Here is a 15009-nt window from a genome sequence, read left to right as displayed (position 1 = left end):
GTAGGTCATGAGTAGAGGGGACGCCATGTGCTTTTGAGGCAAAGGATCCGGTGGAAGGAGACGTGTGTGTGATACATTTGTCTGTTTTCTCAGATAGAGGCCCACCGGCTCCATTTACCGTCGGCATGTTCTGCACCAGCCGCTGCCTCCGCACCGCGCTGCGAGCCGCAGCCAGCACGCATCGGTACGTAACAGGCGGAGTACACCTGTATCCGAGTGTCTGCGGCTTCAAGGGCAGAGAGCCGGCCACTGCTGCCGCTTAATTTGGATGGAGAACACGATGTTGTCTTTTTAATTCGTCTAAAGACAGACGATGCGCGTTGTGTGAGCACAGAAATGAGTTTAGTGGTTTGCGGCTGTGTGCTAAGTAGGTTAGCCGGCGTTAAGGGTTCCTTCGCAGGCTTCAACTTGAACAACGTGACCAAGTGAGCCCTGCTGTCCGGCTAATGACACAAAACGCAGTATACCTTTATGGCTTCGTCTAAAAAAAAATCTAAGAGAAGCATGGCTTAGATTTTTTTCTTCTTCTTACCTACACTGGTCAAATGGGACTTTTCTGGTATTTGACAGCAGTAAAATTACCCTGGATGATTTTTTAAAACATTTTTTTTATAGCTTGATAGGCTACATTACCCTGTTAGAATAGCCTTTATAGAATAGCCTTTATTGTCATTGTACAAAGTACAACGAAATTGGAGTGCCACTCCCTTGGTGCAAAATGCAAAATAAATATAAATGTAAAATATAAAAGGTACAATAAAACAAACTGTAGTACTCAGACAATAAATAAGTACAATATATACAGGATAGCAGCATAATATAATGATAGTATGAATAGCAGCATAGTATAGTGACAATGGCAAGTATAGTTAAGCAGGTTTAATTGTTTTGTGCTTATTTACTATGGTGATAGCTCTGGGAAAGAAGCTATCCCTGAATCTGTTTGTCCTGGTTTTATGTGACCTGTACCGTCGGCCTGACGGTAATGGTTCAAACAGTTGATTACTGGGGTGAGAGTAGTCCTTAATGATATTGCCAGCTCTGCTGAGGTATCGGGAGTTCGCAATGGCCTCCAGGCTGGGCAGAGGGCAGCCAGTGTTCTTCTGGGCTGTGTTGATGACCCTCTGCAGCCCTTTCCTGTCTGCAACTGCATACCACGTTGTTATGCCGTACGTTAGGATGCTCTCTATGGTGGCTCTATAGAATGTCACCAGCAGCCTCTCCTCCAGGTTGTTCCTCCTGAGCACTCTCAAAAAATGGAGACGCTGCTGGGCCTTTTTTACCAACGCCGTGGTATTTGCAGTGGTATTGTGGTACTGTTAAAACTGACTATAGAGCCACCACTGGGGTTTTTCAGGAATCTTGAGACTTTCAATGCCATGTGTGTAAAAGAGGCAGTTGTGTCTTAAAACAGACATGTCCAGACTGTCAGCTGGAGATTTTATGATGTAAGCCACCGTGGCTTGTCCTAGAGCGCTTCTCTCTCTTCATCCTTATCAGGACCTCTCAGCCAAAGCTGTAGTTTCCTCCAGTGTCGCCCTGGTTACATGGAGGCTGACTGCCCTTTGCACAACTATTTTATTTAATTTTTTGTATTTATTTATTATTTTTGCCTGCAAGTACCCAGGGGTTTGTTTGGGGGTAAAGGGACTTAAATTTTGTATTCACAAGTAGAATGGAAAGCTTTGGGGGTGGGTTGTCCACATGCCTGACAATTTGTTGTAACCATCAGACACTATAAGTGCATCGTCTGTACGTCCCTCATCCAACTGGTCTCCATGCAATCAATGAAGAGCAACTGCTCAGCTGAGCTGTCCACGTCTGTCATTGTGAAATTTCAAGTTTGAGATGTTTGAGAAGGCATGAAGAACCAGCATGCTGTCAGTTTTACTAACAGGACTTAGCTTCCTGCCCCTCCCCCCCTTGTAATAAACCTACAATAATCCTGAAATCTGTCCTTACTGCCAGAATATAATGGTTGATTTCTGAGCTCACAGGTACTTGCCGTAATGTCAACCAGTCCTGCCCGCCCTAAGTGACTGCTCTGCATTCTTGTGCCATCTTGCATATAACATACAACAAATCTCTTCTTACTAGTCTTACCAGGGATGCGTGACTCTCCAACCAAAGCTAGCCAGTACCTGCAGAATCCTGCCAAATCCTTTGTGGTGTGGTGTTTTTGTACAGCATTATTTGCTGATGCAAAACTGGAATTTCAGGGTTTTTTGCTTGCCAAATTACCATAATTTGTTTGCGAGCTGTTAAACTGCAAAGCAATAAGCATAAAAGTGTCCTCCAGGTGAAATAAGAACGCAAACCCATCTCATACTAATAGCTACTGCCTTGACACAGTGAGAAGCTTGAGGGGTTGTTTTTGTGGTTTGCAAATTGAGACCATTAATTATGCATAAGTTAGGCAGTCTGCACTCTAAATGTAAGAAGGATTGTTTTGTGAAGCAGTAGACAAAGTCAAAATATGGCAGTGGATGATGCCAGGTGTGATCCACACCATACTGAATATGTGGATACAGTCTGCCGTTTAGCTAATCGGTTTTTCACTTTCCCAGGCAACAGCTTCAGCGGCAGACACCAGCCTTGTGTGCTCTCAGACTTCTGAAAACCAGTCAGGCCTCGTCTTCAGATGCCATCGCCACCCCTCCTCTAGATGGAGCCCCCAAACAGTATTCCCCCAAAATCCAGCAGCTTGTCAGTGACATAGCCAGCCTCACCTTGTTAGAGGTGTCCGATCTCAACGAACTCCTCAAGGTTTGTGGGAAATTTAAAACCACAGTGCACTTTGTCTGAGCTGTCCGTTTGTGTTAAATGTTGAGTGATAACTTGTTTGTCTTTACCACAGAAAACTCTGAACATCGAGAGTGTCGGAATGATGCCGATGGGGGCGATGGCGACATTAGCTGCTCCTGCAGCTCAGGTATTGATGATTGTTTTTAAAGGGAAGTTCTGAAGACTGCCTTCTAAATCATTAATGGCTTAAGTAGCAACATACATCATTATTGTTCTTTTTCAGATGTCTAGCTTAGGAATTTAAAGCCACTCATAGTTGATGTGGCCAACGAGGCTCTGTGCGCACAGTTAAATGACCTCGATTGTGTTCCTTTTGCAACTAGGCTGCAGAGGAGGAGGCGGCACCAGCAAAGAAGGAGAAGACTCACTTTACAGTAAAATTGACAGAATTGAAAGCTGCTGAAAAAGTAAAGCTTATAAAGGAAGTGAAAAACTGCATCCAGGGCTTGAATCTGGTGCAGGTAAGTCTCACTGTTGGAGCTATTTAAGCGGGCTCATTGTAGCTTTTGGCAAAAAGCAGTGTTAACGGGCCGGTGTTAGAATGTGAGATATAAAATGTTTATGAGATGACGCTTTGGAGGTAATAATATGCATATATTATTACATAATATTCTGCAAAATCAGTCCATTTTATTTTGTGAAGCAGTTTCAGCTGCTTTGGTGCAAATTAATATCTCACTGCTGGTAGCATAAAACAGTACGTGCAGTCCAGCTCATCCAGGATGACACATCCATTCGTGCTGTCATGAGAAGGTTTGCTCCCAACATGTTCTCAAGAGTGGTGAGGTGATGCAGGTGGGCTGTTACACAAGAAAGGCTGAACAGGGCTGTAGAAGGATATCAAGGGCATCAGTGTGCTCCTCTGAGCAAAGAATTGCCAGTCCTACTACATGACCTCCAGCAAGCTCGTCATGTGCATTCCTCTGACCAAACTGTCAGAGGGCATGAGGGTAGCATGGGTTGACGTCTTTTAGTGCAGCAGTCCCCAACCTTTTTTGCGCCACGGACCAGTTTATGCCCGACAATATTTTCACGGACCGGCCTTTAATGTGTCGCGGATAAATACAACAAAATAAAACTAGTACTGGTACCGAAAAAAAGAAGATTTATTCATAACACCCTTGAAAAGACCCAGGAAAACAGAGTTAACAATAAAAACGATAACAAAATAACGCTGAAAACCGATAAAAACCCCGGAAACCATACATTTCACACCTGAGCCTAAACTCTCGCGGCCCGGTACCAAACGACTCACGTACCGGTCCGAGGCCCGGGGTTTGGGGACTGCTGTTTTAGTGGGTCCTTTGCTCACAGAGGTTGTCTGTGGTGTTGGCTTTTCAGTGAACCTGTTGTCACTTTATTTGCACCAAAGTGGGTGAAATGCATTCCCAACAGTTTCTAACTTGACAGATTGATATGAATTTGTTGTATTGTGGTGATCAAGTGTTCCTAATTTCTTTCTTTTTATTGTGAGCAGTAACTACAAGCAAACATTGTGTATCGTGTAATTTGCTTTGTCTGTAGTGTTAAAGTTTCTCAAAGCACAAATTTGTTAACTTCACTAATTGTTTTTTTTTTTCTCCGCCCTCTTTATTTGAAATAGGCTAAGAAACTAGTGGAGGCTCTTCCACAGGAAATCCGGGCCAATGTATCCAAAGAAGAGGCAGAGAAATTAAAAGCAGCCCTGGAGGCAGCAGGTGGCACCGTGGAGTTGGAGTAGATCTCGTCTGCCCTTATGCCCACTGTTCGCCATCATTTTGCTACTCGTGCACTTCATTTATTTCTTTTATCTTTTATTTCTTTCCTCCCTTTTTTTTTTTTTTTTTTTTGTATGACAAAGACGTGGATCGTAAGAGAAATGGAAAATAAATGCCTTCTGACATTAACGCCGTCCCCTTACAACGTCAGGTCGGGACGGCACAGCTGAGACTGAACTCTCTGGCACGCAGCCTTCGCAGATGTGCCGCCGCACTGTTTGGTGGTTCGCTTGTCTGATACACGTGTCACAAACAAGCTAAGGAGATTGGTTGGATGCAGAGTAATGCCTTTTTCAGACATGGGATGAATAACATTGCAGTAATGGCATATTGTCAATCGGTCATTGATCACATTAATGTTCCTCTGGTTTCTATCTGACCTTCCTACGACAGACTGAGAGAACTTCTCTCTCTGTCATTGTTACAAAGAGCTGCATGTGCTGTGTGGTGTTGCAGAGAGAGCTGTACCCTGCCCCCCCCACATGCATGCTCTAAAAAGCTCTCTTCTGTATTAGGAAGAATGCTTGAATCATATTCCAAATTAGAAACGATGTAAACGTTTCTGCTTTTAATTGCATTCTCTTGTGAGCTGAGTAACTCGCCAAAGATGCGTGCATAGTTGCTACTGTTGAAATTTATTGCGTCCTACCTCCAGAGGCGTGATCAGGGTGCTGATGGACACGAAACCATTACCACACCAAGATGCTGTCAGATCAATGGGAAGGAGCGCATGTCTGAAAGAGGCTGAAGTCAGTTTATAATTCTTTGTGTTTAATCTTCTCACAAGGTTAAATCTTGTGGTTTCCAGGTTGATACAGATGACTGATGTTGAGGAGCACCAGATACTGTGTGTAGTTCAGAGAATGGCAGGGCTGAGTCCAGATAAATCTCATTGAAATGTTAATAATGTGATTAAAGTTTAAATAATTATTTTGCTCTTATGTGTTATTGGTCGTGTGGCTGAATTTATGGAAAACTTGAGATGTAATCGAGATTTTATGTGTGCTGTGTTGACTGAACATTTATAGTGGAACAGTGAATTTCACTAGATTATGCTTTACTGTTGTTGTCCACCAGAGGTCATAATAACGCTGGATAACAGCACTTACATGTCATTTTGTTTCTGAGTAAACCTTAGTGTTGAAATGAACAGAAATGAGGTTTTCCTAAAAGAGAGGAAAAAAGCTTCAGTGTCTGTGATGACGTATGATTTGGAGAGAAAGTAATTTACGCCATTTACACTAACTGGACACTTCATTAGGTATACCTTCCTCTAAACCCCTTTTGCCTTCGGAACAAATAATGGTTTTCATGAATCTGTGCAAACTCTACTTTTAGTTCCCTGCTCTTAGCTAGCATAAGTGGCAACCAGTGTGGTGCTGCTGAAATCCATGTGCATCAAGGTCTGATTTGTTCACAGATGCTCTTCTGCATACCTTGGTTGTAACAAGTTATTGTTGCTGTCCTATCAGATGAAAGGAGACACTCATTCCCTTCTGACATCTCACACTGAGATGTCAGAAGAGACCTTAGAGATGAGAAAACCCCAGCAGATCAGCAGTTAAGTACTCGGTCCAGCCCAGCTGTCATTACGAGCTATGTCACTTTCAAAGTCCTTTAAATCTGCTTTTCATTCTGCCCATTTTATGTCTACATGCCTAAATGCATTTAGTTGCTGTAGGAAGACAATCTTATTTTGTCTGCAACTACTTGGAAAAACAGATTAAAAAAAAAAAAAGTCAGCATGTAAAGAAAAATTATACAGTTATTTTAAAACTAGTGTTGGATTGCTTTTCCTCTTGGAGAATCTGTCTCTTCAATGGGGTTCACATAAGGAACATAAGCTGCTAACCCTGCACAAAATCATCTGCAGACTGCTGACTGTAACAAGAAAAACCTGAAGAATATAAAAATAAACAATATCTGATTAATTATAATTATAGGAGAAGGTGAGGAGTCAGGTGCTTTGTAGTATGGACACTAAAGGTTGCAAGGACATACATGTCAAGAAGTATGTAGAGAACGTTAAAGGGGCTCAATTTCATACCTGCTATCATGGCAGTATAATGTTAATATAACAATTTTTTATAGTGCTTTTTCACAGTAGATATGTTGGCTAGTTGTTTTAATCAAGTAGTCTCAGTAATTGTGACTGAAGCATCAGGAAGGATTCAGGACCTGGGAACTGACGTGTTTTAGCACAAAGAGTGCTGAGGATAAACAGTGGAGTATTTCACTCCTGTTGGATTGGTGAATATTCTGGGCTTATTGATCCTTTTGGGCTCCTGTATCTGTCCAGGTGTTGAAGATTGCTCTTATATCTTTTCACTGGTGGAATATTCCACTTTGATCCTGGGTGGAAGCTTATCATTGGGGGAATACCATTAATGGGAAATCGTTAATGGTGAAACACCACTGGAAAGTAGAAGGATCGAGTGATTTCATTAACTGTTTCATTCCCTGATGAAGGTATGTGTGCCAAATCATGATGGAGTTTTGCTTTTAGTTTTTTTTAAGGCTAAACCTGACTGTAAATTTTAGTGCTTTGATAATTTAACATGTTTAGTTTTTATGTCACATCTAAATCTTAGAGAGAATACAGTCTGTTTTTACATCTGTCACAAGAACAAATGCAAAGCACAGATGGAGAGCAGGAAGAATGAAGACAGATGTGTACAGATGAAACATGAGAAAGAGCAACGCAACATAAGTGATTAAAAACTCTGTGAAGAACATGTAAAAGAAATGGCTTGTCATCCAGTTTTCCTACAGTGAGGGGGGGAAACCCCTTTAGTCGTGATGAGAGTTGTAGAAAATTGTCCTGGAGAATGAAAATGATACTTTGATGTGTTAGTGATGATGGCTTCTGGCTGGGTCATAGCATTGCAAGCCTGGCCTGGACTGCTGAAGGAAGTCGCCACATTAAATCAGTCACAGGTTTCATTTTAACTCACTTTATGATAAAAACAAAATCCAGCTGTATGCAATTTAATGCAGCAATTTAGCATAAAGCAGAGGGCAGCAGCATATCACTCTCCTACACTTCAAGTGACTGATGTCAGCCTACGGTCCACCAACTGCAAACATCCAGCATCAGTGCAATATAACATCCATATAGACCTAACTCCTAGTTGGTTCTTGTTATTTAATCTCAGTGTAACCTTAAAGATTTGGATTCATGTGCAGTAGATTAATGTCTGCAGTCTGACTTGATTGCAATCTCAACCGGTGTAGCTACAGCCAGCAGAAAATAATGGAGCAGTCCTGCAATAAATCCTATCAACATGAAGGTTAAGCCTGTTGTTCATTCAACTTCATTTTTATTCTGGACCTTGCAGTTATCGTTTTGCCCATCTCATTTATTTCACAGACGGTAGGCCAAATTGCAACCACCCCCAATCTGATCAAACACAGCTCCCTGAAAGAGGCCCAGCAACAACAACTCATGTTAAAGCATTAGACAGAAACCTAAATCTCAGTACTGATTATTGCTAGCTGTCATTACCCATGCCTGCCTGTGTCTGCTCACATCTTACCTTTGCTCCAACTTGGAGTGGGTATCCAGTTGCTGTTTGTATCATCTGTCATGAGTGCCCTCCCTCTGAGTCAGCCCAAGTGCTGCTGTGCCAGGCTGGTCATTCATAGCACTCATTTAAAATCATGTCATGTTCAACAACCCAGACAGTTGCATTAGCTGTAGAAATTTTCAGAAAAGTTTAAAAATAATAATGTTGCTTTGCATCACTGACCCATTGTTCAAAATGTTGTAACCTTGTAACCTTTTGTGCGTATGACCTGAAGTCTGAATGCTATAATTAGACAAATCTATCCTTGACAAATATTTGTTTAAACTTCAAGACCTTTGCTCCATGTCGGTGTGTCGGCCACAATTTCAAAACTACAGCAGCGGTCAAGCCCGCTTACTATTTTTATATTGGTCACGTACACTTTCTCCCATGAACCAGCTGCACCCCTCTTCTTCTTGGCACACAAACATGGAGTAAATACGGAGGCACACTCATTATATTTGTATGTCCACTGCTTCAAAAGAAACAAAAATACAGATTTACATTGAGATGACTCCCGTTGACTTTTAAGATGAATTGTGGCCACGCATCACCAGAAGTGCTGAGGGGAAAAACGATGAAAGAAGCACCCTCGGGCAAAGTTGTCCTTTGAGCCTCTGAGAAGTTGACCATTTGGCTTTTTCCCCCTCTGGAGTTTGCCTCACGGACAGCATGCAGGAGAACCGTGTCTCTCGTTGGTATTTTGGTGGGGTCTCGTCCAGTGCAGCAGCCTGTGTAACCCATCCACTGGATTTGATAAAGGTAAATTATAGAGCTTATCGAATTTGAATTAACACCAGAGCACAATCCTTCCATTCAGCAGAGACAAAATAGATCCAGGTAGGCCTCACTGATGTGTCTATTTTGGCTATTTTGGTTTTCTATTTACCTGCTGATGATAACATTTGGAATAATGTGTTGTGGCAATATTCATTTTAGCAGTTTCTTAGAATTTCACTAGGCTGATGAGACTATTATGCAGCCAAATTGCCTTTATATTGGCAATCATTAGGCTTGCTTCGATTCCTTAAGGTGCTTTAAATGATAGTAACATTTGTAGTGTATGTTTAGTGGCACAGTTTTTTATTTCTTGCAGCTATTATCCACTTATTGCATTGGTTTTCTTTAATTTAGGATGCGGACTGAATGGTGCTGGTAATATTAGAGCGTGAGATATATTTTCAGACTAGATATTAACGGTTTTAAAGACAGGAACTTTACATATCTCTAAGGCCAATTCTCACTAAAAGTGCCACTGACTCTTAGTGCTCCTTCCTTATGGTTGCTTCCAGGTCCACTTACAAACACAGCAGGAAGTGAGGATGAGGATGATTGGGATGACTCTTAACGTAGTGAGAAGAGAGGGTTTTCTGGCTCTCTACAGCGGGCTCACTGCTTCCCTCTGCCGGCAGGTGAAAAACAACACTCATTTCCATAAAACCTTTATCAGCCGTACACTTTTCCTCTCTTTGACATAGCTGTTTTTATTTATTCATTCGTCCAGATGACATATTCTTTGTCACGATTTGCCATTTACGAGACAGTCAGGGATAAGATGAAGAGAAAAAATAAAGGTCCTATGCCTTTCCACCAGAAAGTCCTCCTGGGTGCCTTTGGAGGTAAATGGTGCAAAATAGCTTACATTTTATTTAAAGATGTTGTTTCGTTTTATACTTAAAATTGTATTTAAAGATGTTGTTTTTCCTTCATCAGGTTTTACAGGTGGTTTCATTGGGACCCCAACTGACCTGGTGAATGTAAGGTGAGATACAGTGTTTATGTCTTTGTATCTGTTTGCACTTCACATGTAGAATCAAATGTATTTTTGTGGTTCACCACATAAAAGTCATAGTTTGTATTTTATAGTTCAGTGCATCCACTACATTGCTGTTTAAGGTCTAAATTTGCTGTCATTCCAGCCGTGAGACAAAAGTGATTAATTTTGTTGTCAAAATGCTTTAATAGTTATAATAATTCTATGAATATTTAATATACATTTAAATGGAGATTAAATTGAAACAGAATCATGAAACATATTACTAATAAAAGCCTACATTTATTTTTAGTTTGTTCTGGTCCATTTAAGTGGCCGTTTTATTATCTTGAGCATTTTAAAAATGTTGTTAATAACTTTTGGGGTTTTGCGGTTTCTGTCCACCGTATATTTGTGCGAGCGCTTGATGACCAAAAAACAAACAGTAATAGAAAAAGAAAAATACCAAAAAGTAACAAAGGATACACGAACACGGATCACTTCATTAGGTACACCTGTCCAACTGCTCATCACAAATATCTCATCAGCCAATTACATGAGAGGAACTCAGTGCATTTAGACATGTAGACGGCATCAAGATGACCTGCTGAAGTTCAAAGAGAACATCAAAATGAGGAAGAACGGTGACAGAAGCGACTCTGTAAGTTCTGAAGGTGGTATGGTTGTTGCTGCCAGATAGGCTGGTCGGAATATTTCAGGGACTGATGATCTTTAAGTAATTCATTGTATTGGATAGTCGCTACATAGGCCTTTACCAGAATTGCCTCATTTGTGCCAACTGGGAGCTTGGGCTGTTTTACCCTGTGGTTCTTAGGTTATTATTTGCCTTTGGAGGAGCCACACTAAACCAGAGTTCATAGATTGGTTAAAGACACTGCTTCCTGTGAATCACTGATGGCAAGGAATAATAACTGTCAAGGAAAGTTTCAGCAAGAGTGGATTGAGGTTGCAGAGAAAACAAAGGACATAACCTGACGGAAAGTTTTACACAACCCCTTATTTGTTTTGTTCTTAGTACTTGGGTACTTTTCTGTTTTTGTATTTCTCCTTACTGATTGCACAGATGTAACCATGTCCAGTGTATGCTATTTTGTGTTTTGATTGTTATGAAAATTGAAAATAAATAAAAGAAAAAAAATGGGCAACAGAAGGTTGGAAAAATGTCTGGTCTGATGACTTTTTCCGCTTTGACATTTGGATAGTAGGGTCAGAATTTGTCACAAACAACAGGAAAAGATTGATTCATCCTGGTATCATCATGCTGCTGCTTGTGGTGCAAACGTTGGGATCCTTATTACCAGCTGAGCATCATTTAAATGCCACAGGCAGCCTGAATATTGTTGCTGAACATGTCCAGCACGCACTGTATCAAAAAGGCCTCCAGGGCTCATTTGGGATGTGGTGGAACAGGAGATGCAGATCATAGATGTGCAGCTGACAAATCTGCAGCAACTGACACGATGCTATCTTGTCAATGCCATGAAGGCAGTTCTGAATGCAAAAGGGGTCAAACGTGGTACTATCTAACAAAGTGTGTATGAGTGTATATACATTTCTAAACACAAGTTAAGGGGTTTCTAACATAACATCCAAAGTAGGTACCTGTAGAAATGTTGTGAAGTGAAAGAAAGATAGCTGGGAAAAGTACAAACTACACAAGAAAAAAAGTTGTGGTGGCACAAAAGCCTTCCAATTTTAGATGGTCAATTTTCCCAGAGTACAAAAGCAAGACAATCAGTGTTAAGGCTGGACGTGCTGACAGACAACCGGCTTTGAAATCTCTCATCTTTACAGAATGCAGAATGACGTCAAGATGGCAGCAGAGTTCAGAAGAAAGTAAGTGCACGAAAAATGAGGATACATCCCGAATCATAATTACAGACAATTATAGTTCTTTCCAAATAACCACATTGTAAGATAGTTTTTTCCCTTTTTACAGTTATGCTCATGTGTTTGATGGGCTCTTACGTGTCTGTAAGAAAGGTAAAGTCCATAAAAGCTTCTATAGATCACGTACCATTAAAGCTTTATTTTTATTTCCTTTGTATGTTCTGTCACAAGTTTAAAATCCACAATCCTTAAACTCAAGAGAACAAATACTGCCTAAAGATTTCTTTACAATGTTCATCCTTGTGAAATGTGCTTTTTAGAGGGGCTGAGGAAACTGTTTTCTGGTGCTTCAATGGCTTCTTCGAGAGGTGCACTGGTGTCTGTTGGACAGGTAAAGTCATAACAAAAAATCAAGTCAAAAAATAATGTTATAATTTTTTATGCCCAACAATTATTGCCATAAATAAATCTGTAATGGCTAAATATGCAGATAGTCAGCTGATTAAACTGTGTTTATTCAGTTTTTCTTAGCTTGTTATGTAGGGAAATATATTTTAGAGGCTACGCATAAAATTCAATTAAAAAAATCTATACATTTAAATGTTGGTATTTTTTAAATTTTAAAATCAGTCAATATAATCCTAAAAATTATACTGCATGTAATTATCATGCAAAATGCCAAAATTCTGAATACTGCTCAGTCCAATAAGTGCTGTCAAAGAAATTCCTTTTTCTCTGGCAAAGAGAAACTACCAGTTGGAGACAATCATGATCACTAAATGGTAAATGGCCTGTATTTGTATAGCGCTTTACTAGTCCCTAAGGACCCCAAAGCGCTTTACACATCCAGTCATGCACCCATTCACACACTGGTGATGGCAAGCTACATTGTAGCCACAGCCACCCTGGGGCGCACTGACAGAGGCGAGGCTGCCGGACACTGGCGCCTCCGGGCCCTCTGACCACCACCAGTAGGCAACAGGTGAAGTGTCTTGCCCAAGGACACAATGACCGAGACTGTCCGAGCCGGCAACCTTCCGATTACAAGGCGAACTCCCAACTCTTGAGCCACAATCACCCCGATCATTAATAAACGAGATGTTAACAGGCCTTGGTGTTGTTAAGTTAGTAAAAACATTGTAGGGCCTTCAGCGTCACTTATTAAGATTTAAGTGAGCGTGTGTAGATGTTTGAGCCTGTGTGTATACTTTTGGATTGGAGGAAATCCTAATAAATTAAAACTTGTGCATCCAATTCTTGTTTTTTAACGTCTTTAAAGATCTATGCACAATCATTCCACCATGGAGAAAGAAAACTTCAAAGAAATCATTAAAGGCCCTAAATCACCATGAAATTTATGCCCATGTTGAGTACCCACAAACGTCTGACCACAACTGTATATCCACAATAGCTGTGTAGTTTGCTCTTGTTCTGTGGCAGGAAGGACACAGATTAGCCTGCAGCATTTAAACCAAAACTACATTTTGGGTTTTAGGCCTATTTCACTGATATTTTTTAAAAGTATTTTCTTGGAAATTATACACTTCTTTAAAAAAATAAAGAAACAAAACAGAAAGCCCTAAATGCGAGCCAACTAACGCAGCGCATGTGTGTTTTGCTCCTGCAGCTCGCCTGCTACGACCAGTCCAAAGAGTTGGTTCTGGCTACTGGTTACTTGACTGACAACATCTTCACTCACTTCCTGGCGAGTGTGTTTGCAGTAAGTGACTCACGTCTGTCGTAGCATAGCAAGACAAACATCACATGATTTTCTGAAATAAGCCCTCTGTTCTTGCGCAGGGTGGCACTGCTACAATCCTCTGTCAACCACTGGATGTTGTTAAAACAAGATTAATGAATTCAGAAGTTCAGTATGTGGTGAGTGTCTTTAAAATGACTTTTCCTGTTATCTGGTTTTGCAGGAGAGTTTGGCTTATTTAGGTCTCTGAGTTCTCCCGCCCTCATCATTTTGATGTTACGTATGTTTTATTCATTGGTTATGGGGAAAATGACACAGCTTGGCATGTCTCTTGTGTGTTTTGTCTCCTTGTTGCAGAGTGTGTCTCACTGCTTAACAGAAACAGCAAAGCTGGGGCCGAATGCGTTCTACAAGGTGGATGTCACATTCACGCAGACACGATGTTTTATACAGCTCTCTCTAATTATGTGCTGTAGTAACCTACAGAGTATTAAGACACTGAAATAGTGCTTTGATTTGTGTCCAGGGTCTTGTTCCTGCAGCTATCCGCCTCATCCCTCACACAGTCTTAACCTTCATATTCCTCGAGCAGCTGAAGCAGCATTTTGGTGAGATGGTCATTACCTGAGGGTGCCATAAGAAAGTTATCCTACGGCCACGGCTATTCCTCCATGCTGCACAGGTTGATCTCGACAAACTGAGCTGGGGTCGAGTGGAACCCTCAAAAGTCTGAGACGGAAAGAAAATCTTCGTGCTACGTTTTTCCATCCATAACACATAATCAAAACAACTTTTGTAATAACATCCAAAGCTCCAGACAAAAACGTGGTGACGAAACGTAGTGTTTCTTAAAAACGGAGATGGTTTAAATTATTTACATTCACCACTGTGCTACTTCACTTGTCGTGAACTGTGCAACTATAAATATCACCTAAGATTATATAAGGCTAATAAAGTAATAAATGGATTTCCATTAAATTCAAAACTGTCTCTTGAATGAATATCCTGAACCTGACAAATTAATCTTCATGCTACAAAACCTCCAGTGCCCTCTGGGGGACAGTGTTACACTGAAAAACAGCCTGCCAATATATTTATATAAAGTGTATTTGTAATTATGCAGATTGTCAACGGATTTGGTTCAAGACAAGACTGTTTATTTTCATATTATGGAAGGAATGTGAGGGCGGGACAGTGGTGCAGTGGTTAGCACTTTCTCCACTGCCTGTGCAGAGTTTTCATGTTTTTCCCTATTCTGCCACTGATTTCCTGCCACAGTGCAAAAACAGGCATGCTAGGTTAATTGGTGATTCTACATTGTGAGCGCCTGTGATGGACTGGACCCTGCCTCTTGTGCTATGTCAGCTGATGGAAGAGGCCCCTTGGATCCATAGTTTTGCTGGAGAAAATGATTAGAAAGGAAATCTGTGGCAGAAGTGTTACTTTTTCTCATTTTCATTAGTCAGGATTGAGAATATAGTGAGAAAATAAATGATGGGCTTTACGGAAAAGAAAACAAGGCTGATTCAATTGTGAAAACAAGCTTGTGAGACACTCCCTTGTCAGTAATTTGTATCT

At 40.9% G+C, this 15009-nt stretch overlaps 2 protein-coding genes across 2 annotated transcripts; both read left to right on the top strand.

Moving 5' to 3' along the window:
- The first annotated feature begins 2 nt into the window (after nt 1-2).
- mrpl12 (mitochondrial ribosomal protein L12) lies at nt 3-6439 on the top strand. The gene is made up of 5 exons (XM_085155983.1): nt 3-184; nt 2568-2766; nt 2858-2932; nt 3129-3266; nt 4409-6439. The coding sequence occupies exons 1-5, from the start codon at nt 126-128 to the stop codon at nt 4523-4525; spliced, it is 588 nt and encodes a 195-aa protein (XP_085012109.1). The 5' UTR covers nt 3-125; the 3' UTR covers nt 4526-6439.
- A 138-nt stretch (nt 6440-6577) lies between these two features.
- On the top strand, nt 6578-14416 carry slc25a10a (solute carrier family 25 member 10a). Its single transcript, XM_085155980.1, has 11 exons — nt 6578-8890; nt 9421-9540; nt 9633-9747; nt 9842-9890; nt 11697-11738; nt 11842-11885; nt 12053-12123; nt 13360-13452; nt 13533-13610; nt 13789-13845; nt 13958-14416. The coding sequence occupies exons 1-11, from the start codon at nt 8801-8803 to the stop codon at nt 14057-14059; spliced, it is 861 nt and encodes a 286-aa protein (XP_085012106.1). The 5' UTR covers nt 6578-8800; the 3' UTR covers nt 14060-14416.
- The last annotated feature ends 593 nt before the right edge of the window (nt 14417-15009 follow it).

Source organism: Neolamprologus multifasciatus, chromosome 4 (genome assembly GCF_963576455.1).
Source record: "Neolamprologus multifasciatus chromosome 4, fNeoMul1.2, whole genome shotgun sequence".
NCBI lineage: Eukaryota > Metazoa > Chordata > Actinopteri > Cichliformes > Cichlidae > Neolamprologus > Neolamprologus multifasciatus.
Note: the sequence above shows the minus strand (reverse complement) of the source record. Positions and strands in the feature narration are given on the sequence as shown.

Excerpts from the sequence above, each read along its gene's own strand:
- mrpl12 (XM_085155983.1), top strand. The coding sequence starts at position 126 with ATGTTCTGCACCAGCCGCTGCCTCCGCACCGCGCTGCGAGCCGCAGCC. Across the intron at positions 2,767-2,857 it reads ATCTCAACGAACTCCTCAAG|AAAACTCTGAACATCGAGAG; the intron begins GTTTGTGGGAAA and ends TCTTTACCACAG. Across the intron at positions 3,267-4,408 it reads AGGGCTTGAATCTGGTGCAG|GCTAAGAAACTAGTGGAGGC; the intron begins GTAAGTCTCACT and ends TATTTGAAATAG.
- slc25a10a (XM_085155980.1), top strand. The coding sequence starts at position 8,801 with ATGCAGGAGAACCGTGTCTCTCGTTGGTATTTTGGTGGGGTCTCGTCC. Across the intron at positions 8,891-9,420 it reads ATCCACTGGATTTGATAAAG|GTCCACTTACAAACACAGCA; the intron begins GTAAATTATAGA and ends GGTTGCTTCCAG. Across the intron at positions 12,124-13,359 it reads CACTGGTGTCTGTTGGACAG|CTCGCCTGCTACGACCAGTC; the intron begins GTAAAGTCATAA and ends TTGCTCCTGCAG.